A 23,754-nucleotide genomic window follows, 5' to 3' on the forward strand; every position below is an offset into this window, starting at 1 on the left:
TCTGTAACCCCTCTAGAAGGGGGGACCCCCCCCAAAATGACAAAAATTTATGTCTAACTCCCTGAAGGTTGGGGTCCGATTTAAGTTCATGCAAATGCAGCATTTCCTATGCACCTGGGTTTCCAGCCTACAAGTCAACCTTACTTTGTTCCAACACTTAAAATAATAGCTTACAAGCATCAAAAAGAAATGAGGGGCATCTGGGTGGCTCAGTTGGTTAAGCCTCCAACTTCAGCTCAGGTCATGATCTCATGGTTCGTGGGTTTGAGCCCCGTGTCAGGCTTTGCACTGACAGCTCAGAGCCTGGAGCCTGCTTCAGATTCTGTGTCTCCCTCTCTCTCTGCTCCTCCCCCATTCACACTCTGTCTCTCCCAAAAGTGAATAAATGTTAAAAAAAAATTTTTAATCAAGAAAGAAATTAAAGGACACCTCCCAAGCCCCACTGCCTCTGGCTTCAGCCCTTTGAAAAGGACACTCAGAGACTTCAGTCCCCTTCAGTCCCCAAGACACTTATGTATGCCAAGGCTGGGAAAGGCAGAGCTAGAAACCAAAGGAAACTGCATAAAGTTCTACGGACCAGATCGAGGCTTGGAAAGAGGGTCTGTGGGTGTAGTATCCCCATTCCTCTGTGACAGCCCCAACAAAAATGAGGTCAGAGGTCTGAAGCCTAGAATGCCAGCCCGAGGGCTTTTCCCATGGAAAAGGATGAGGACAAACCGTGAAAGCAATGGTGTGGAGTGCTGAATTGACAGAGCTGGGGGCTAGAGGAGATGTGCAAGCCCGCAGGGCAGCAAGTACCCTGGGTATTGAAAAGCCTCTCTGGGTCTCTCAGGGACCCACGCAGACCACCTACTGAGTCAAGCACCTGGGTAAAGAAGCATCTGGGTCAGGAGAACTTGAAGGAGGAGACATGGTTCTAAGAAGAACTTAGACTTACAGCTCCAGAGATTGTTAAGAACCAGAAACGAGTTGGGCATCTGGTGGCTCAGTCACTTAAGCGTCTGATTTTGGCTCAGGTCATGATCTCACAGCTCGTGAGTTGAAGCTCCACATCGGGCTCTGCACGGACAGTGCAAAGCCTGCTTAGAGTTTTGGCTCCCTCTCCCTCTGCCCTTCCCCTGCTCACTTGCTCTCTCAAAAATAAATAAATATTAAAAAAAAAAAAAAAAAAAAAGGAAAAAACTAGAAAAGAGCACAGAGGAACCAGTACTGATTAAGTTCTACCATGTGCAAACACTTCACACTCACTCAGCCATCATTCCATTTAACTCTCACACTGGTTCCCATGCTAAAGATGGGGAAACAGAGGCAGAGGGATTAAGGGCCCAAAGTCACTGAGCTATGGCATAGGATTGGAATGAGTTGGCCTGGAAACATGTTTACGTTAAGAACTCTGAAAGCCAAGAACAGGATCCCATGGGAACAGCAAGGAGGGACTCTTTATTTACATAGACTGATAAGGGGCAATGTCCGTGAGAAGCAGTCATCTGAGCTGACACCTGAAGAAACTGGCCACACAAGGAGTGGAGAAAACCATTCCAGTGAGCAGGAACAGCATGTGCAAATGTCTGGAGCCAGCCAACAATTTGACAGCCTTTCAGTCTCCAAGGTGCTAAAAGGAGCCAGTGTGCCTGGAGCATTTTGAGAAGAAAAGGAGCTTGGAGAAGACACAAGATCATGCAGAACGTTGCAGGCTGTAGCAAAGAGTTCAAATTTCTTCCCATGTGCCAGGAGAAGCCAGCAGAGGGACTAAGTGCCAAAACGACACAGTGTCACTTACAGTCCGGCACAGAGCTTGTCACACAGAAGGGGATCAGTCAAAGGGTGTGGAACATCTGAATAAACAGACTCAAACTAGACTTCCAAAGGATGCAAAGTGCTGGTTTTACAGAAGGAAATGTAAGATTTCAGTTTTGGCCCATGAGAAGAACAAACAATTTTGCCTAATCCAAATTCACTTTCATGCCTCTCTAAGAAGCACATGGAGCCACTGAAATCCACAGGCGCATCATGACAGAATAATTTCAGTGATCATTATCAAATGCCTCTATTTAGGGGCGCCTGGGTGGCGCAGCTGGTTAAGCGTCCGACTTCAGCCAGGTCACGATCTCGCGGTCCGTGAGTTCGAGCCCCGCGTCGGGCTCTGGGCTGATGGCCCGGAGCCTGGAGCCTGTTCCCGATTCTGTGTCTCCCTCTCTCTCTGCCCCTCCCCCGTTCATGCTCTGTCTCTCTCTGTCCCAAAAATAAATAAAAAAAAAAAAAAAAAAAAAAAAAAAAAAACGTTGAAAAAAACAAATGCCTCTATTTAGAAAAGCTCAGAGGATTGTATTAGCACAATCTGCTATTTATGAAATGACACTCTCCCGTAATGAGGGACTGAAAAATTAAGATTAGAAGAGTTATTCCTCTGGGAAGAGAGACTGGCATGGTGGGCAAATGAGCCATGCCACTCAGTTTCTTGGAAACTTGGTTTCCTGATCTGTAAAATGGAAGGATTACAGGAAAGGTTAAAAATCCGTGGTCAGTTTAAATAGAGGGCCCAAAGGGATTTGAAGATGTTGACCTTCATTTCTTTATTTAAAAAACACTTGATAGTGAAGTCAGAGAAAGACAAATATCATGATTTCAGTTATATACGGGATCTAAAAAACAAATGAACAGATAAAAGGCAGAATCAGACCCATATCTACAGAGAACAAATTAGTGGTTGGTTGCCAGAGGGAAGGTGAAGACAGGGACGGGCCAAACGGTGAAGGAGAGTGGGAGATACAGGCTTCCAGTTATGGAATGAATAGGTCATGAGAAGGTACAGCATGGGGAACAGAGTCAATAGCATTGTATGGCGACAGATGGTAGCTACACTTGTACTTAGCACAGCATAACAGACTTGTTGAATCACCTGAAGTACACCTGAAACTAATATAACATCGTATGTCAACTCTGCTTCAATTAAAAAAAAGAAACATAGGGGCGCCTGGGAGGCTCAGTCGGTTAAGCGTCCAACTTCAGCTCAGGTCACGATCTCGCAGTCTGTGAGTTCGAGCCCCGCGTCGGGCTCTGTGCTGACTGCTCAGAGCCTGGAGCCCGTTTTGGATTCTGTGTCTCCCTCTCTCTCTGACCCTCCCCCGTTCATGCTCTGTCTCTCTCTGTCTCAAAAATAAATAAACGTTAAAAAAAAAAAAATTAAAAAATAAATAAATAAAAAAAAATAAAAATAAAAAAAGAATCATAGGGGTGCCTGGGTGGCTGAAGTCGGTTAAGCATCCGACTTCAGCTCAGGTCATGATCTTGCAGTTCGTGGGTTCGAGCCCTGCATTGGGCTCTGGGCCTGGAGCTCAGAGCCTGGAGCCTGCTTCTGATTCTGTGTCTCCCTCTCTCTGCCCCTCCCTAACTCGCACTCTGTCTCTCTCTCAAAAATAAAGATTTAAAAAAAAAGAAAAGAAAGCAAACAAAAATTTTAAATAATAAATAAAATACACTTAGCGCAGACTATCTGGCCATCCATCCATGTGTCTATCCAATAAAATGTTATTTAGTACATACTACATATGATGCACTGTATTAAGCACTGAGATAAAGCTATCAACAAGATTGTCATGGTCCCTACACATGTGGAACTCCTCATCTGAGGGTATAACATACACCAAACAAACAACATCCAATGTGACATGCATCATTGAGAAAAAGCACAGGATGCAATGGGAAACATTTACAGAGATAACTGACCCAGGCTGAAGTATCTAGAAGTGCCACCCTAAGGAAGTGATGTTTAAGCTGAGCTACAAAGGGGAGGCACAAGACAGTAAGGTGGAGGAAAAGGTTCCATAGAGAGTAGTACATGGGGAGGGGGGCAAAGATGAATCAAGAGTTCAGTTTTAGCCATGTTGAGTTTGGAGAGCCTATAAGGCTCTGCAGGGCTAGGTGTTTTTGGATACAAACACATAGACATACTAGAAGATCCGGATACATTTGGCCAACGTCAAAGATGGTCAGGCAAAACAGAGGAGATGTGGTGGTGTATTCCCACAAAGTACTCTGGACTCTAACAGAATGAGTGATTCTATCATCTAAACCAAGGCACCTTTGAGAATTAAGTCAGCAGTGTTAAACACTATGATGGGGCAACCCACATACAGGCTGTCCCACGGTCACCTCACTAATGGGCATGTGTAGTTGCTGTCGACTCTGCTCACACAAAGTAAGATCCTACTAGATCTGCAAAGTTCAATTTTGTACCACAGGACAGATTTATTACACCAGGGGCGGGTATCTACACTCATGAAAAACTTACATAACCATTTATGCCTTTAATTGGAAGTATACAGAACCATCCAGCAGCCTCCTGCTTTAGAGCCAAACTCCAAGTCCATGAGGCCACAGAGGCCACATCCTTACCTGGACAGGTCTGAGTGTCTTCTCTGTCTATAGCTTAGTGCATCCTGTTAAATTCTTCTCCCCAGAGGAAGACAAAAAGACATGGCAGCCAGGAAGTGGGTGGTCTAGAGTTCATATGAGATGTCTGACGGCAACCGAAGGCACAGAAGTGGTGAAGGCCATCTGTAGTGTGATGGTTAACCACGTGTGTCAACTTGACTGGGCTACAAGATGCCCAAATAGCTGCTAAAACATCATTTCTAGATGTGTCTATAAGGCTATTTCCAGAATAGACAAGCATTTGAGTTGGTGAATGGAATAAAGCAGATAGCATTCACCAAGGGGGGGGCGGGGGGAGGCATCATCCACTCCCTTGTGGGCCCAAATAAAAAAAAAAAGGGAAAGGAAGGGTAAATTCACTCTCTCTACCTGAGCTACAGGCATCCACCTTTTCCTGCCCTCACACATTGGTGTTCCCGGTTCTTGGGATTTCGAACTCAGATCAGGGTTTATATCATTAGCCCTGTATCCTAGGGCCCTCAGACTTGGACCAAATTACACACTGGTTTTCCTGGTTCTCCAACCTGCAGACAGCAGATGATGGGACTTCTCGGCCTCCATACAGTGTGAGCCAATTCCCATACTAAACTCCTCTTAAATGTATCTCTATAAATCCTATTGATTTTGTTTCTCTGGAGAACCTAATACACATGGAAGCAGTATAGAACAAGCCTGAGATCTCCAGTATTTAATGGCCAGAGCGAGGAAGAGTGCCACAAGATGTGTGGACAAAGAACAAGATAGTATGTGGGTCAGACTGCCCTTAGATGGGGAGGAACCATTAAATATGATGTTCCCTCTCCAACACCCAAACCAGCCCTCTTTACCGCTGTACCTGGGATCACATATCCAAAGAGGTGATCCTCATGTTCCCAGAGTTGTAACTCTTCCTGGCATATGTCCCCAGGTAAACGTTTCCAAGATTCAAGTCACCCAGGCATAGCCCACCCTAAGTGTGTTTTCCCTGAGTATTCTCCTCCAGGTGTACCTCTGCTAGAATATACCAGATGTCACTCTCATAGGCCTGCCTCAAGCGGCCATCTATCAAGAAAGCACATTAGCCCTTTAGCCCTGCTGGTTAATGACAAGCTGGGCATTCAGGATGTCAGGACATTAACTATGAGTAATATTCTGACTGCGGAAGTTTCCCTCGAGATATACAAGTTATGTATCTATGTGTCCTGGAAGAAAAGGAAAGACCTCATTCTTCACAAGTTCTTTCCTCTCCACCCCAAATCCAACTACTCTTGGGTTCCCAAGCAAACCCCAGGGATGCTCTACTTATAGCTAAAGCTTAGAATCTTAAAGCTAAAAGAAATCCCAAAGGTTCCTGAATCTAGGGGACGTGTGATTCTTACCACATACCTTAAGAACGCACTCGGCCTTCTTTTGATTACCCCTGGAGATGAGAAACTTACTCGAAGGACATTGTCTACTGCCCTCTCCACTCAACCCATACATTTGTCCCCGTAAGTCATCCTAGAAGTTAGTGACCCTCATCCCAGCCTCCAACACAGTGGGTCACGTACCTGTGGGCACCGCGGGGTCCAGCATTGGTTTCTCCCATGTGTTAATCTGCTCCCAGGTAAACCCATTGGTCCCCAGGGCCACGCTATAACCACAGTTGCTGTAGTGTTCATCAAAGGAACAGCCACCTGCACACAAAAAAGATACAGGTAAATACCTCCTGGTGTCTGAGCTTGGCTCCTTACCCCTGTCTCATCAGCTCCTCATTTACAACTTTGAATATTAAACTTGGAAGAAGATTTAAAAAAAAAAAGGCAAGCAAATTGGATTTTTATATTTGCTCTGGTTCTCTCAGAAAGGTGCTGGCATCTGCCGGCCCCTCCTATTTAAAAAAGTTAATAAGGCTAGTTACATTGATTTTAACCTTCCTTCCCGAGAAAGTAAACAGTAACATCTCATTCTGAGTAGGAAAAAATGAATGCCAGGGCATGCCTCTGTGACTGCTTCCTACAACAGGGACAGACACTGGGGGCAGCAGAGAGAACACCAGCTCCAGAGTCCGGCCAGACCAGCTGCACACAGCTCCACCTTGCGAACCTGGGCCAGCCCCGGCCAGCTGCTTCCCCATCTGCGGCTCAGTTTCCCCATCTGCGGCTCAGTTTCCCCATCTGCGGCTCAGTTTCCCCATCTGCGGCTCAGTTTCCCCATCTGCGGCCCAGTTTCCCCACCTGTGGCACGGAGGGGAGGAGCCACCGGACCGAAACACCATGACTAAATGGGGTAACACATGAAAAGTAACTGGCACGGAATAAATTCTCCACATCTATCTCCTTCCCTATAAAAGCGGTTTGTGAAAAATCATGTTTCATGGCATAAAAATCAAATTTGTGAAGAATCAGACAATCGTAGTTGGTGCTGATAGTGTTTAAAGCCATCTACCATTTTACAGTAAGTTCTAACAATTCAACTCTGCAAGGATTTACTGAGCATACACCATGAGCGGTAGGTCCCCTCCAGGGGACGTGAACAAAGACGTGGGCTACAGAACCAGGGCTCCAAGGAGGAAATTCTGGTCTGGATCAACAGGAGCCATGACATCCCAAAGGAGGACTGATCAGGGCTTTGGAGTACCCAGCATATCTGCGGACCAAGAGCAGGAGGGGGGGCATCCAGGTGAGCCGGCAGGACACAGAGGTGGCACAGGACAGCGTTCTACAGCAGCCTCCTGATGGTCTCCCAAACCTCCTTTCACACCCGGCCAGCTCTGCAACTGCCCCCCCATTCTCCTTGATGCTCAGGTGTCATCACATCACCATCTGCCTCCCTTACACACCCTCCTCCCCCATCACACATGCAAACATGGTTCCAATCCATGTACAGAAGCCATCCGTTGCTGGCCCCAGCCCAGGTCTGCAGCCTTCCCTAATATTTCCCCATCGTCCCTACCAGCTGCCAAGGACAAAAGCCCTTCTCTGCACCCCAGGCCTGGGATGTTCTCAGTGGGGTAGAAGTCCTGTTGACAGATCTTGTGTGAATGATAAATGATAACCCAGAAGCACTGACCCTTAGCACCCCAATTTGGAGTCTCAGCTGAACAAAGGAGGCCTGGACGTACTTTGGTAATACAGGCATTTGGGCTTGAGTCAAGAGTATTAAATAACTTTGCACTAAGAAGTAACAGCAATTTGGGATGTCTAATGTGGATACCTCAATTACAAAGTAAAGGAGAGGAAGAAAGGGATTCAAGAAACAATGGAAAGCAGAAACCTACAAAAGGTGACAGCCAGTAAGAAATTTCCTGTGATGGAAACTGCCTGATGCCTTGGTAGGAACTAAATCTGATTCTATTCATTCATTCTTCAGTTCAACATGAACTGAGCCGTTAATGCAGGTCCAACAGAGTCCCAGGCCCTGGCCGTACCGCGGTTTACACAAGGGTCCTGTCACTCTTCCACAAGACAGAATGATGGTGAATAAGTAAATGAATAACCCACATGCATTTTAGCATTGCGCCACAAAGGCTGCAGGTGAGGTGGGTGACAGACTACCAGGGGTTCAGGAAGCCTTCCCACATGTCCCGGAAATAGTTCCCTGTCCTGTGCTATAATGCTCCTCCACTACACCCAGCTCCTCAGGGAGAGCAGGCCACACATGGCAGCCACGTTTCACTCGTAGTCCAGGTAACTGAGGAAGGCCGATGACCAGTGCATACTGACAAGGGACAACAGGCAAGGACAGGAGGCCAGGAGATGAAAGGTTAGGAGAGGGCACTTCACTCTGGATACAGCGGAGAACTCAGCTGGCCTCTGAAAGGCAAGGAGGGAGGCAATCAACCAGCTTGCACTAGACAGTGAGCTTCAGAAAGGCTGGGAACAGCTCTGGCACATAGTAGGGGCTCTATGTGCCCCCTCTGTTGAGTGAATGAACCAATAATGCTAACACAGGACTCCTGACACAAAGCTCTGTTCCAGTAACAGTGAGCACCGAGTACCCCCACACTCAACCTGCTCTGCCAAGCCCCATACTTGCCCCTTCTACCTAGAAAGCTCCTTCCCCACATCGCCTGACAAATTCCAAGTGATCCTCCCGAATTGCTTCTTTTTAATTTTTTAAAAATGTGTATTTGAGAGAGAGAGAGGGACAAAGAGTCCTAAGCATTTTCTGCACTGTCAGCGCAGGAACCGTAGCAGGCTCGATCCTAGAAACTGTGAGATCATCACCTGAGCCAAAATCAAGAGTCAGATGCTTCACCAACTGCACCACCCAGGCGCCCCCAAATCAGTTCTTCTATAAACTTCCCAAACCAGAACAGAGTGTGAATGCTCCAGACATGAGAACACAATACACTACATTTACAATTGTTTTTTACTTTGTGGGGGAGAGAGAAAGAGCAAGTGAGAGCACAAGCTGGGGAGGGGCAGAGAAGAGAGAGAGAGAGAATCCCAAGCAGGCTCTGCACCGCCAGCACAGACCCCAACGTAGGGATCGAACTCACACAACCATGAGATCATGACCTGAGCCAAAACCCAGATACAGACTCTTATCTGACGGAGCCACCCAGGAGCCCCTATATTTACAATTTAAAAGCAGTGATGGCAGTGGTTCCATTGCTCTTAGGTAGGCCATCCCCCTTTTCTCCATCACCATGCCATCACCTGCCGGGAGCCCAGCCTGCAGGAGACAAATGAATCGGGTCAATGCCGTAGACAACAGATCCTTAACCTGCTTGAATTGATAAGCAAGGGACACCTGCCGCATCTCAAGAGTCCACTAGAAACCTGACTTAGCATCCTAAATAGACATCAGCCTCCAGGGTGAGACAAGGAAAGAGTGGCCAAGACCATGCTATGGGCATAGCAAACTGAGTCTTCTCTCTTGTGCACACAAGAGCACTGTGTCTCCAGGCCACTTGCATCTGGGCAAGACCACATAGTAAGCCCTAGAGATGTGTAACAAAGGGATATCCACCATGTGCATGACTGGCCCATAAAAATGACCTCTTACAAGGAATCCCCCTCACCTACCCCTGCTGTGAAGAACTCCAAAACTATAGGTGAAAGCAGTGGCATCCAGGGGGAAAGAGTCTAGATCCCTGAGACACTGGAAGAGAGCCAACCAGTCACATGACCAGTGATACCAGCATTCACTCTCCAAGAGCAAAATACCAACTTGTCTTAGGTTACTGACATCGTAGGGGTTAACTAGGACCATAGCAGAACCTTTCGCATGCTCTCTCAAGCATTTGCTCCATGCCAGGCAACATACTAGACACTGACTGCTTATTTTTGCTCATTTGCTTTCACTTAATGCTTGCAACTTGGTGAGGCAGATTTTTATCCCTTATTGTAAGTACAAGGTAATTAACGCACGTAGGGACTAAGCGACCTTCTCAGCTCACACAGAAGGGAATGTTAGAGCCAAGATTAATTCTGTGGTGACCTAACCACATAACCCATGCTCATTCTAATGGACCAGAGAGAGAATGTATTCCCCCAAAACCAAGGACCAAGCCTTTCACTTCTAAGGTTATGAGAGAGGATCAGAAAAAGGGCTTCCAAGGTGGTTGGATCTCTCCCATTAGAATGCATTTCTTTGCTTATTCTAGAAACAAAGTTAAATAAGTTTGTTTTGTTTTGTTTTGTTTTTTTTATGTATTCTGTGCATGGTCACAGAATCGACAAAGAATTCTTACACTCAGTTTGCAGAGTGCAGGAAAAGACAGCCTCACAAACATACACTCAAGGTGCAAAAATGCAAAAAACACCTTCATGGAGAAGGGCTGAAGCAAGCTCAAAGACCCCATTCAAAGGAGGCTGCCTTAACCGGTCCAATATACCCTCTCCCAACTCGACGACTACCACTCACAAATCCACTGTGGCTTCATCAATGTGGAAGGATCAAATACAGCATGTTAGGCATGATGGGGGGAAAAAAAAAAAAAAAACAGCTGAGGACAGGAAAGAAAGAAAAGCAGTTTCCGACATGCCTGCCTGCTGAAAGGGAGTTTGGTATTTGGCCCTGAGCTTCCAATAGCCACTAGAAAAAGGGAAATCTGTTCAGATACCGGACACTCAGTGTTCCTACAACAAAAGCCAATTGCACAGGAAAATTACACCCATTCCAGGTGCTTGGCTCACCCAAGAATGTCTCCGCAGCACCACTGGTAACAGAAACCCCATGCTCCATCATGAACTGTATCTGAATTAACACCCACACAAGGAGCACATGGCCAATTACATGAGACTATTTCTCGTTCTCCACATAAACTGACCCCATCACCCGAAAGCTACTCATTAGGGCTCAATAGGATTCAATCTCGAGTTCTGCTCCCCATTAGTCTGGCCTGACCCAGACACAAGTGTTAAAAGCTATTTGAGAGAAAAACATACTTAGTAAGTATTTCCTTTAAGCCATCCTCCCTGTATTTTCTTCCTCTCAACCAACAGATTGAGAGAGAGTAGTTACGAGCGCAGGATTACACATCCTGACAGCAACCCACGCTGCCGCGGGGTAGAGCCCCACTCTAGCTCACATCTCTTCCTCATTTCTGGGTCCTCGTTTTGTGGTGTATGTGACGGATCACCAGGGAGCCCCGCCGTGGTAAAGGGAAGGATTCCAGCGACGCAGAAAGAACCGGGAACTCTCAGGAGCCACCAAGATGCAGAGCCACACTGCAAGCCAGGGACTGGCTACTGAAAGCCACCAAGGGGAGGAGAAGAAAGCAAAGACCAGTCGCTTCTGGACCCATAGCATGAAATATTCAAACCCTTGATAACCCTGAGTCTCACTGCTGTTCCTCTTACTATCTCAAAAATCATGTTTACTTTCTTGATGCAATTCCTTAGTTCCCTAACGCCTGACAGAAAAGGCTCCCGGCCGCCTCTGCAGGTGTTGGTGGCAGGCGACTTAGGAAAGACTAATGAGTGGAGAGGTTCCCAAAAGACTCATCTGGAAGCACCCCTCATTCAGTTTTAAAGAACAGGCAGACCCATTTAACTGGTGTCAACCCGACCACAATCATTATGGGGGAAAACAAAAAACCCACCCCAGGAATAGGAGTCAGCACATGTGTCCAGAGCACACATCCCCACATAACTAGGGGAGGACAGGGCGAAGGACACAGCCCTACCTTCCTGCACCCAGAGAGAGGAGCTATTTCCCTGGACAGGTGGAGGTCAAAATGTGGCAAAGGCCCCAGATGCTCTGACGAGAGTCAAGCATAAAAAGTCAACAGAGAAATGGAAAACTGTAGCAAGGAAATTGGATTCTGGAAATCCATTTGGGTTTCGTAATGTATAGCAGATCAGCATCTGTAAGGGAAGTCAAAATAGTGCAGGATACATACTCTAGGATACATTAAAGCATAAATAAAGTTTATAGTGCCAATCAGAATTTTTTTTTAAACATGAGCTCTTCTTTTGAAAATGAGAAAGGAATAGAATTCAATAAAAATATGTGTCTGCCTCTGCATTTCTCAGATATGAATCCTGTATTTTCTTGGACAGAATTAAGTTCAGAAGAGGAACTAAACATTTCCTGAGCTTCTGTTATATGCCAGGCACTGCACTTGAGCTGTGTTAAGTATGTATTTATAGATGTGTGCATACAAATGGAAGTCCAATTACCCCCACTAAGACAGGAGATGACAAACTTCCTCCGAAAAGGGCCCAACACCAAAAAATTTTCAACTTTGCAGCCATACAGTCTCTGCCACAACTACTCAACTCTGCCACTGTAATATAAAAGCCGCTGTAGACAATACAGAAACAAATGGATGTGGCTGGCTGTGTTCCAATAAAACTTTATTCACAAAGCCAGGTGATGGGCCCTATCTTAACCAAGGGGCTGCAGTCTGACACCCCCTCCTCTAAGAAAGAAACATTGCTTTCCCCGTTTTACACAAGAAAACTTGTCCTCAAAGTTACTAAGGGATGTGCCCAGCTAGGAATCTCAGGGAGAAAGAATGCCCTCGCATAAAGCAATAACAATACTAACATCTCCTTTTATTGGCCACTAAATGTGTAACCGTCACTGCAGGCACTGCCATTCTGATTGTACCCATTCTACAGACAGAGAAGTAAACTAACCTGCATGAAGCAGTAGAGTCAAGACATTAGTCTCAGGTTGTAATGGCACCAAAGCCCGAGTACTTTCCATTACTCTAACCCTGCCCCTCTTAGGACACCATGTGTGCGCACAGAATCCAAGTTTCACCCTGCTGCTTCCGGAGGGGCGGGGAGGGTTGGGTGGGGAGCTGTGCCTATAACATCCAGTGGTGAAACTAGTGAAGAGAGAAATCTAGAAAAAATAAAAAATATCCAAGAAAAGCAGAAATTTGTCCTCGCTTGCTCTACATGGCCAGGTTCACTTCCAGCACAGCTCGAACTTTTTTAAAAAAATTTTTTTTTTCCCAACGTTTTTTTTTTTTTTTTAATTTATTTTTGGGACAGAGAGAGACAGAGCATGAACGGGGGAGGGGCAGAGAGAGAGGGAGACACAGAATCGGAAACAGGCTCCAGGCTCCGAGCCATCAGCCCAGAGCCTGACGCGGGGCTCGAACTCACGGACCGCGAGATCGTGACCTGGCTGAAGTCGGACGCTTAACCGACTGCGCCACCCAGGCGCCCCCTCGAACTTTGATTGACACACGTGAACATGATCAACCACAGTGATGCGCCCTGAGGAGGGTAACAATGAAACACCCCATCCCCTGGCAAGAATACAGCTAAAACTCAAATATCCCCCTCAGGGTGCTCTGCGGATACATCCAGCACTGGGGACCTGGGGAAAGGGGGAAATGAAACCACAGGACTGTGCCCCTCTCTCTCCAAGCCCCAGAGCTCCACGAAAACAGGGGCATGCCAGATATCCCTTCACCAGCACCTGGTCCATAGTCTGTGTTTGACTTGATTGTTCAATGAATGGACGGACGCATTTAAAATAGATCTGCACTCATGCAGAGAAGCCAGGCTGAGACCCCCACAGGGAGCTCTGGTGTATCTTCCACTGGCTTCCCTCAGGGGTCAGGATAAACCCAGTGTAGGCCTTGGAGCAGAGAAGGGCTCTGGGGCTAAGCCTTAGGCTGGACCCTTTGAAAGCATTTACCTTGGGTCTGCAAATGCTCAGGACAGAGGACAAGTCTGAATCCAGAGAATGAAGGCAAGCCGAAGGATGAAGCCAGGAGAAACCATGAAGCTACCAAACGAAGGAAAAAGGTGAGTCATGTGGAGGCCAAGGAGCATCAGAGGGGACATAAGAGTACCGGCGGCAGACCCATAAAGAGAGCAAGCTGCTCAGGGTTAAACTATGAGCAGGATTTGATCAGGGGTGGTGGGCACCATGCCAGAAGAGCCAGGTAATCATGGTGCAAGGTCAAAGAGATGTAGACACGAGGCTACCAGGCAGACACAAATCTCAAGTCGATGTGAGTGGTAATAATGACAACCAACACTCCCTGTGAGGTGCTGAACTACACAGGCCCGGCACTACTCTAAGGGTTCACCAACGTTAGCTCATTTAATTACTCCAAGCGCCCCATGAGATATGTATGGTCATTATCCCCCATCATATCAATAAGGAAACTGAGGCATAAAAATGTTTAAAAACTAGCCTAAGATCACAGAAATCACAAGAGACAAAGGGAGGGCCTTGAACCTCGACTAACTCAGTCTACATTCTTACTAATTATACCAGGTTGTCATGACAATGAACTTGGAAGGCAACCTTGATCTTGAAAGGAAGTTCTGGTTGAGGGAAATGGCTGGAGGTAAAGCTCTTCTCCAATCCCTGTGAGAAGTACACTGAGCCAGCCTTCGTGCCTTTTTGCAAATCACTGCCTCGGCTCAAGATGCCTCTCCACAGTCTCAGAAGTCAAGGCATTCATGACAGAATGCTTTTTAACTCACAATAGAGGCCACGGTGTGCTGGGGAGAACAAGAAATGGAGGTGGGGTCTCAGGCAAGAAGGTGTATGGGGTGGAGGCTCAGGCCTCCCACAGTCATCCCTGATATGTGGGAAGTTCACACTTGGAAGTTATTCAGACTCAAGATGTGGCAGGACTAAACGCTTAGGGGCACAGGAAAGGGCAATGTGGTAGGACTACTTTTTATTATTCTTTTAACTCCGCATTTAGCAAACTTTCCATAAAAAGCCAGATAATAAATATTTCCACTTTTCTGATTTTATTGGTTTTCATAGCCTTGCAACAGACTAACACAACTTAGGGGCTTAAAACAGCACCCATTTATTAGCTCATGGGTTCTACAGGTCAGGAGTCTAGACAAGGCTGGGCTGGCTTCTCTGCTCAGGGCCTCACCAGGCTGAAGTCACTCTTCTGGGGCTCAAATGCTCTTTGGAGCTCACATGGTATTAGGCAGAATTCAGTGTCCTCTGGCTGGCTGTCATCCACAGGCTACTCTCAGCCCCTAGAAACTGCCCACAGTTCCTGGCCTTGTGGCCCCTCCCCATAAGCCCTCTCATGCCCCGAATCTCCTGCTCTGGGTAGGGCAGGGCTGGCCCGACTCAGGTAGGCCCATCCAAGACCATCTCCTTCTTGATTAAAGTCGAGGGATTTAGGACCTTAATTACATCTGAAAATTTTCTTCACTTTTCTCACTAACCTGACCTAATCATGGGAGTGAAGTCCATGATTCTCAGTAGTCCCACCCAAGGGATGCGGATTCCACAGGGCACGCATGCCACGGGCCAGGGATCTTGGAAGCTTTCCTAGAATTCTGCCCACTTCAGTGGACCACTAGGTCTTGGTCACAACAATGCAGCAACACCACAACATAGAAGCAACCATAAGCAGGGGCACCTGGGTGGCTCAGTCAGTTAAGCATCCAACTCTTGACTTCAGCTCAGGTCACAATCTCACAATCTCAGGGGACGGAGTCCCACTGGCAGTGCAGAGCCTGCTTGGTTGAGATTCTCTCTCTCCCTCTATGCCCTTCCCCCACTCTCTCTCAACAAATTTAAAAAACACAATTTAAAAAAAAAAAGCAGCCATAAATAATGAGCAGAGTTGTATTCAATAAAAAAAATATTAACATTGCACTGTGAATTGCATATGGTTTTCACATGTCACAAAATATATTCTTTTGATTTGTCTAACCATTTAAGAACGTAAAAACCAAGGGCGCCTGGGTGGCTAAGTCGGTTAAGCATTTGACATCAGCTCAGATCATGATCTCATGGTTTGTGGGTTCGAGCCCCACATCAGGCTCTGTGCTGACAGCTCAGAGCCTGGAGTCTGCTCCTTCTCTGCCCCTCCCTTGCTCACACCCTGTGTCTCTCTATTTATTAATAAATAAGCATTAAAAAAACTTCTTTAAATGAATGTAAAAACCATTCCTCAATGGTGGGCCATATGAAAACTAGTGAAGGTCTAGAATTGGTCTGCAGGTTATATACCATTCCAACATTTGCTTTAATGCCGTAAAAATTTTCAATTTTAACACAATCACAGAAAGGGGCCACGTTTCACCATTTGAGTGTTTGATGTCTGTTGTATGTCATGTGCTTTTAACAACTCTTTCCCAATTCCCAGCTGTATAATGTTTTTTCCTCCCTCTGGGGACAATGTGTCTCCCAGTGTCTTCTAAAGCTACACTCCTGACCTGTGGGCTAAGGGTGACAGCAGCACAGTAACTGTCTGTAATTAAATAAGCACCCCCCCCCACATCACAGCACTTGTACTTTATGAGTCAAAACTAGCACACACCCCCAATTCACAGATGAAGAAAACAAGGCCAGAGCACATGACGTTCTCAACACCACACAGTCAATGAGGGGGAGGGCTAAGACTCAAACCAAGGACTTCCTCCTTAGAAGTTCTGAGAACCAGAGCAAGCTCTGGGATAGATACAACTACAAAGCTTGTGGGGCTCAAAACAAACCTAAAATACAGAGCCTCTTCCTTAAAAATTAATTTCAAGATGGCCATGGCAGAGCCTAATAAGATGGGGCAAGGGCCAGTCTCCATGAGACTGCTCAGGTCACACACACACACACACACACACACACACACACACGAAGCTGGCCCTGCTCTGCAGACACCCACGTTAAAGTACCCAAACCCCCAAACCATCAAGATCCCACCCTCATGCTGCCAGATGCTTTAAAGGCAAGGCAGTATCTAAGTGGGGCTTATAACTGCGAACAGCCTATCGCGGGTAGGAGAGCCTTGCCCCCGGAATGAATGTAAACCAGACTTGCATAAATTGAATTCCTTTTTTGAATACCTAATTGAATTTGCAGAAGTGTGTGCCAGGGGGGTGTTTAAATAAGTGCACAAATATGATAAGAAGGCCTTCACACCATTATATCTAATTCAGTAAGCAAAAATAATGGCAGGGCACGTTCCAATTAGTGTTTGATTTATTTGCTTTAATAAATCCAGTTAGTAGAATGTTTTATAAAGTCATCCAATGTCAAACACTCATGGACTCAACAGATAGAAACAATACTCCTAATAGAAAAAAAATGTTTTAAAGCTTTTTGAACAGTGAATTTATTATAAATAAGATGATGTCTCTCTGATGGCTTGAGCGTTCCCCAAGGACCAGAGAAAGTGTCTGATCTGCTCATTTGGTTCTTTCTCCCACAGACTCCATGAGGCAACTCAGGTTAATTGGGCCCATTATAATAAATCCAGGAATGAAAACAACAAAGGTACAAGTTAGCAAAGGGACTTCAAGGGAGAACAATGAACTTGCTGCTGGGTCTTCTAGACCAGAGACGTGTTCAGACTTCCAAGGCAGCTCAGAAAAGCAGGAAAAGAGAGGACTAACAGAAACAGTGGTGTTGTAGAACCTGATTCAGCCCTCCCAGGCCCTTTGCAGGCTCCAGCTCTCCCACCTGTAAACTAGACAGGTCAATGTGCTTGGTGGCCCTGAGGCATGCCCACTTTGGGCAGGCGATGATTTTCTTTGTCCAGTGAGACATACGTAGGTATGGGTTAAAAGCGTGAACTCTGGAACCAGCATCCCAGCTCCACTATTGAGGGGAGGTAGCTTTGTGACCTTGGCCAAGTTATTTAATTTCTATGTGCCTCAATTTCCCCATCTGTAAAAAGAAAAAAAAAATTGAGGATGATAATAGTGCCCATCTCTTAGGGTTGTTATGAGGACTGAGTCAATTCAGTATTTACCAACCAAGACTTGGAACAGAGCCTGGCACAGAGGTGCCAAACAAATATTTAATTAATGTTTAATCCCATGTATGAATTAGGAATGGGGAAGATAACTACATTATAGGTTAGATTCAGGTTGCACAATCTCATAAACAAACAGTACTTTAAAAGAAACTATCTGAAATGGCCCATCATATGCTGTATGGATCAGCAGCACCTATTGTGATATGCTGATCTGTACTGGCAGTCCCAGATTCATTCTCTACTTACTGCTGTGTAACCCTGGGCAAATCACCTAACCTCTCAGGTCACAGATTCTTCCCATGTAATAGAAGGCATCCCTTCTATTATAATACAGTATAATATTACAACCCCTTCTATTACGATAAACTCTCTCAAATGACACTTGAATTTCTGATACCCTATGAAACAGTGACTGTTCTACCACGTCCACCTGGCTCCATTTGTTGGGATACAGGACTGTCAGGCAACCCCTGGAACCAGAAGCCTCTGTTCAGACCAGCTTCTCTGAGTGGTCTGCCATGGCCCTTGGTCTGGTACATGTATTTGTGGTACAAGAGGAGAACACAGTAGTGAGCGTGGCAGGTTCATTTCTGTCTTCTCATGTGCCCCAGTCTTCCCGGGCACCAGTTTACAGGCAGACCCAAGAGAGCATGCAGGAAAGGAGACATCTCTGCCCCAGGCAAGGTCGCAGCAATACTGCAGTGCACTGTGTCGGGGAGGAAAGAGAGCAAAGGAGAAGGCCATGTTTGGGCTCAGCCTCCAGCTTCAACCTGCCAAGGAGAGGATGAGGGAGCAGGGGAGAGAGCGGTCACCTTCAGTTCAAAGTGAAAAATGGCTCAATTTGGATACCAGCTGGAGAGTCCACCAGCCTGCAAAGTCTTCCTCCCCCTCTCCGCCACCCAAAAACAGCCTGGGAGCAGATACAGGGATTCCACTAGTCTCCCACACTGGCAGAGGACACAGATCATCTGGCCTAGCTCCTAATTTCACAGGGTGGGGAACAGGCATGAAAAGTACAAGGATGCAGAGAGGGGTGCAGCGTTGGGATGGAACCCCGCTCTCCTGGCCCAGGGCCAAAGTTCTGCCTACTCAGAAGCCAGAATAGCATCTTTCATCTTTCCTCACACAACCGCGATGCCTTTTTCATGTTTATTTCTGTGGGAGCAGGGAAAGAAAGAGATGGCCACAGGTCATACCCTGTGTCTGGAAAACTTTTTTATCTGTCAGAAAAAGGTGAATAAAGGTTTCCTCTGCACAGAAGCATAGGCTTAGAGGGCTTTCTGGCAGGCTCTGTGCCAACTTCCAACTGCCTCTGAAACCCAAGCCAAGCTCCCGGGGGCCTCGGGGTCTTTGCACTTCTTCCTCCCCTGCCTGAAATGTTTTCACCATCGGTGCTTCATGTGGCTGACTCAGTTGGGCATCTCATGCATCAAAATGCCACCTCTGTGAACATTCCAGGGGGAAACGGCCCCCTCTTATCTCCAGTTCTTGTCTATGATACCACTTTGCTTATGTGCAATGGGGTTGTTACTAAGGGTTCATTCATCCCTTAGTAACTCTGAAATTATTTGCTTATTGGCTTATTCATTTTCTGCCTTCCCACTACATAAGTCCACCAAAGCGGGAAGCATGTGCCCATTTCATTCGCCAATCTTCAGGACTGTTCAAATAGCCCAGCACTTTGATGTTAAAGCATTTGAGTGAATACTGAATAAATGAATGAATGAAGCTGAGTATGGCCAAGTCTCAGGATTGTATGACTTGGCTTCAGAAGATGATTTGTAGTTTGGTTCTGGAACTTTCCTTGTGACCTCAGGTGAATCACAAGAAATCTGAGCTTCCATTTCCCCATATGTAAAGTAGGAACGATAATGACAGTGGCTAGCACTTACGGAGTGTTTACCATACGCTGTGCAGTGCACTAAGGCATTTCCACAAATATCTCACTGAATCCCCAAAGGGCCCCATGAGACAGTACGATCACTACCCACACTTCATCCACAATGAAACTGAGAACCAGTTAGATAACTTGCCCTAAATCTCACAGGTAGGAAATGACAGGCCTGGGATTCACACCAAGACAGTCCTACCCTAAACACATTCTTAGCCCTGGGTCACACCAGCCAAGTGATCACTAACTTTGCTACCACTGTGAGAATACCTGGATTTCTAAAAACCTCTTCTGCAAGCGACTTATTTTTAACATATGACTTTTTCACCGGGGGGAAAAAAGAGAGGAGTCACACCTTCTGAGTCTCTGTAGACAAGCCTCACCCGGTAAAGTCAGCTGAGTCTCCACTCACTGTCTTGGTGTTCAAGGTTATGGAGCATCACCTGGCGCACACAGGGCTCTCCTGGGGACTCTGGTGCTCTCTCCGAGCCCACTCCAGACCTCAGCTCCATTAGTAACCTGGCTTACAGATCATCAAGAGAGACCACAGCTAGGTGCTCCCACCTGGCCCAGAGAGGAACACACCTTGTAATATATTCACCCCTGAGACATAAAGAATGCCTGAGATGATCATCTGTGGGTCATTTAAAACTTCCCAGGGCTTTCAATTTTTTCCACTTTGGTAAAAAAAACAAAAAAACAAACCAAAAAACAAGCACGACCTTATTTCCCCTTAGAGCACCCTTATGAGCTGCTCTTTGGGATTCAGTGTACCAATCTTGCATAGTTGGAACCTGAGGCTTAGAGAGGTTAAGAAACTTCCTCAAGGCTACACAGCTGGTAAAGGGAGGAATAAGGAATAGAAGGACTTTCAATCTGGCCCCGTAGCACAGCCCTCTCAACTCTATCATTATGTCTCTTGCATGAAAAAAACCACTCAATACCTCCAGTTGGCAACTCTTACTCTTCCTTATTATCCTCCATGAATTAATTCAGCCCATACTTGAATGTCATTCATTAATTCTGTACCAAGTATCCACTGTGTCCCAGGTACCATTCTAAGTACCAGAGACAGAACAGGGATTCACAACTTGCCCCTCCTTCACAGAGTTCACATTCAATGAAATCATGGGAGGGAAATAATGCAGGTAGGTACCCACCTTGGTTTATTCACATATAATGCCTTGAACATGGCAGGCCCTCAGTAAACCTATCTGTAAGGTACATAGAGAAAGCGATCCTCACTGAGCAGCTGTTCTTTGCCGGGCATCAGGCCAGTCATCCCACACAATCTCACTTAATCATAACAACCATCCTATGATCCAGGAATTACTCATTCTCATTGTAAAGATAAAGAAACTGAGAATCCATTAAGAATCCAGTCCAAGTTCCCTACATTTGTGGGTTCTGACTCTGCTTCCTTTCCCAAAAGGCCATCATCTCTCTGTTGCACAATGCCACGGATACAAAAGCCTCAGAAACATTTAGGGCTGGCTGGCAGATATTGGGTTATATACTCAGTTTCTGTAAGTGTATTAACATTTAATTACAAAGAGTAAAAACGAGGGTTCCGTAGAGTCAATTTAACTCAGTAATAGCATCCAGCATTATATAAATCACCAAACTGGTCATTGTGTAGATAAAATATTTATTGAAGCCTGAGTGTTATCATAAGTATAGATGGTATGGGGAGCTCCCTCGAAACAACTCAGCTTTGGCAAATGGGTTTGTGGTTGCCAGCCGGGCTGTATCTACCACAATGTGTTAAACGTGCATTAAAATGTGGAATGTTTTTTGTTTTGTTTTGTTTTAGGGACAGAGCACAAAGGACTAAAGTTCAAACTACCTTTAAGGCACGACTGTGTCAGTCCCAAAGCAGTGGTGGATCCGGAGTGTGTTGAGGTCCAAGGGCCAGGGACGGTGCCGTGGGTAACAGCAGTTAGAGCTATGCTGGCAGACCACCCTGGTAAATCATTAAGCCTGTGCACTCTTTCTCTCAGTGACACTCAAATTCCCTGGAGAGGTCAATCTCCCCCAAGAGAGAGGCACCCACAAACAGGAAGCAGGAACTTTCCTAGTAGTCAAGGAAGAGGTGGTCTTTGATGACCATTTCCCAAGGAGATAGCAGGGCAGTCTTGAAGATTCCTAAGCACAAAAAAAAACAAAACAACAACAACAAAAAAAAAAACAACTAGACTCCAGTACCTCAAAGCTGCCTCACCTCTGCTTCTCCAATGCCCGGGAGTTTATATGGCCAGGACATATAACCACTCTTCTCATCTTTAGATCGGGCACTCAGCAACTTCTAGCTCCATGCACATTTTTTTTTTTTGTAATCTGTAAATGCCCAAAGCAGATCATCCTATGAGCACAGCCCCTCACAGCAAGACTCTGCCTCAGGCTAAAACTCTTTGGAACAGAAATGAACTTCTAACAAAGCTACCACCTGCGAAATCACATCATAGCTCAGGCTCTGACGGCCAAGAGTGGTAGATGGTCTTGAAGACCGAGGGTTTGTCTAGAAGAAAGGAGCCCCGCATTAGACTTGCTCTGCCACCAGCTAGCTTCATGACCTTGCCTGAGTCACATTCAGTTTGACATACATCTGGCTAGAAGCCCCTGATGGTCTCTCTCAGAACCTCACTGCAACACCTACGAAAACACTGGAAAAGGTGAAAACTTCCTGTACAACTGAAAACAAGGGCTCACAATACAACAATTACATGTCATATGGAGGATACTGAAATGGATTTAGAAACATAAATGGCAGATCACTCTTATTAAAATCTGGGTGGAGATAGGGGAATTGGGGAGTTGAACCTCATATACCTGGAATTAAGGAGGTAGACCATGTGTTCCTCCCACACTGCCAACCCCCAGATCAGAAATACACGCAATCTACTAAGTAGAAAAGGGTGCCCCTGGCCCCCTACTTGAGTAAGACCTATTTTAGACACTTGGCAGTTTCTGTTCCTTGCTGTCTCCTATCTGCAGTCAGAAAATAAAATCTTCAGGGGAAAGAAAAGTTATGATGAGCAAAAAAAATAAAATAAAATAAAAATAGAAAAAAAGCAAAAGAAATCATTTTGAAAACTTAAAGAGTAGACCTCTAAAAATGACCTGCTACAGGAACGTGAAATACACTTCAGAAAATGTTAGCATCCTCAGTTGGATACAGAGAGACCCAGCCCTTGAAATGACAACAAAAAGCCACAAAGAGACCAACATAACAAAAAGACAATAGGACTGAATGACAGATCTGTGGGTTAAGAAAGGATTTCAGAAAAAGTGAAAATGCAAAAAGCAGAATGGAAACCAGAATTGGTGAAAAAGATGGTGGTATAAACATGAATTTATCAATCCCTCGGATCTCAACTGAAATGAACTAAAGGATGCAAAAGTAGCAAAGAAACAGTAAACATGGAGCCTACAGTCCTATGGTCTTTTCTCACCACCTTAGAGGATGGGAGACAATTTGGGCCCACACAAAATGCAAAAAATTTACATACCAGAAAACTCATTCTTGAGAAAACGGCCTAGGCGTGAGAGGAAGTGGCTGAAATTCCAGAAAACCCAGGACTATCTGCCAGGGGAACGTCAGGGGCTGTGGAAAAGATTCAGGACACCTGACCTGAACACCTGCTGCCCAATCCCCCCTGCAGCAACAGCATCCAAAGCCTCAGTCATGTTTGGTTTCTCCCCTCCAACCCATTCTCCGCAGAGGCCCTGGGACCTTGTCTCACCTGGGAGAGCCTCAAAACTGAATTGGTAAGCACTGGGGGCAGAGTGAAAGCAATGAGAAATAGCAAAACAATTTTCCAGATTGAGGAACAGCAGCAGTCACTGTAGCAAAGCAATTATGAGAACTGCCCAACTTTCCCCATCTGGAGCCAGGTGAGAGAAGTTCATGTACCACCAGCACAGGCAGGAACACTTCCCAGAAGCGCGGCTACCTAAAACGATCTGGAGCTGGCGGCAGAGAGCCCTCCCACATCCTCCAGGGTGCTGGCCATTAGCAACTGCAACTCCACTAACACAGAGAGAAGCAAAACCACATCCCAATCATGCTGAGAACCCACAGATGATAAGCATCTCAGACCCCAGCCCATGACCACGTGACCTCGGACAAGCCAGTTAATCTCCCAGTTTCTATTCCCTCATCTGTAAAAAGACAATACTGTACATATACTTGTGTGTATATGTATACAGTATACACTATATATACCTGTGTGTATATAAATACTGCATATGTTTATGTGCATATGTACACTGTAAATACTATATATGAATTATACCCCATTAACCC

General features: G+C 45.9%; 1 protein-coding gene across 16 annotated transcripts in view; it reads right to left on the bottom strand.

Annotated features, from left to right (window-relative positions):
- PTPRT (protein tyrosine phosphatase receptor type T) overlaps positions 1–23,754 on the bottom strand; it is a 1,082,577-nt gene that overhangs the window by 794,185 nt on the left and 264,638 nt on the right. For all 16 annotated transcript variants that reach the window (XM_058685649.1, XM_058685643.1, XM_058685647.1 and 13 more), the window contains exon 2: positions 5,964–6,089. In XM_058685649.1, the coding sequence (XP_058541632.1) occupies positions 5,964–6,089 (126 nt within the window). The remainder of the gene's footprint in view (positions 1–5,963; positions 6,090–23,754) is intronic.

The sequence above is a fragment of the Neofelis nebulosa genome, chromosome 9, assembly GCF_028018385.1.
Source record: "Neofelis nebulosa isolate mNeoNeb1 chromosome 9, mNeoNeb1.pri, whole genome shotgun sequence".
NCBI classification, from domain to species: Eukaryota; Metazoa; Chordata; class Mammalia; order Carnivora; family Felidae; genus Neofelis; species Neofelis nebulosa.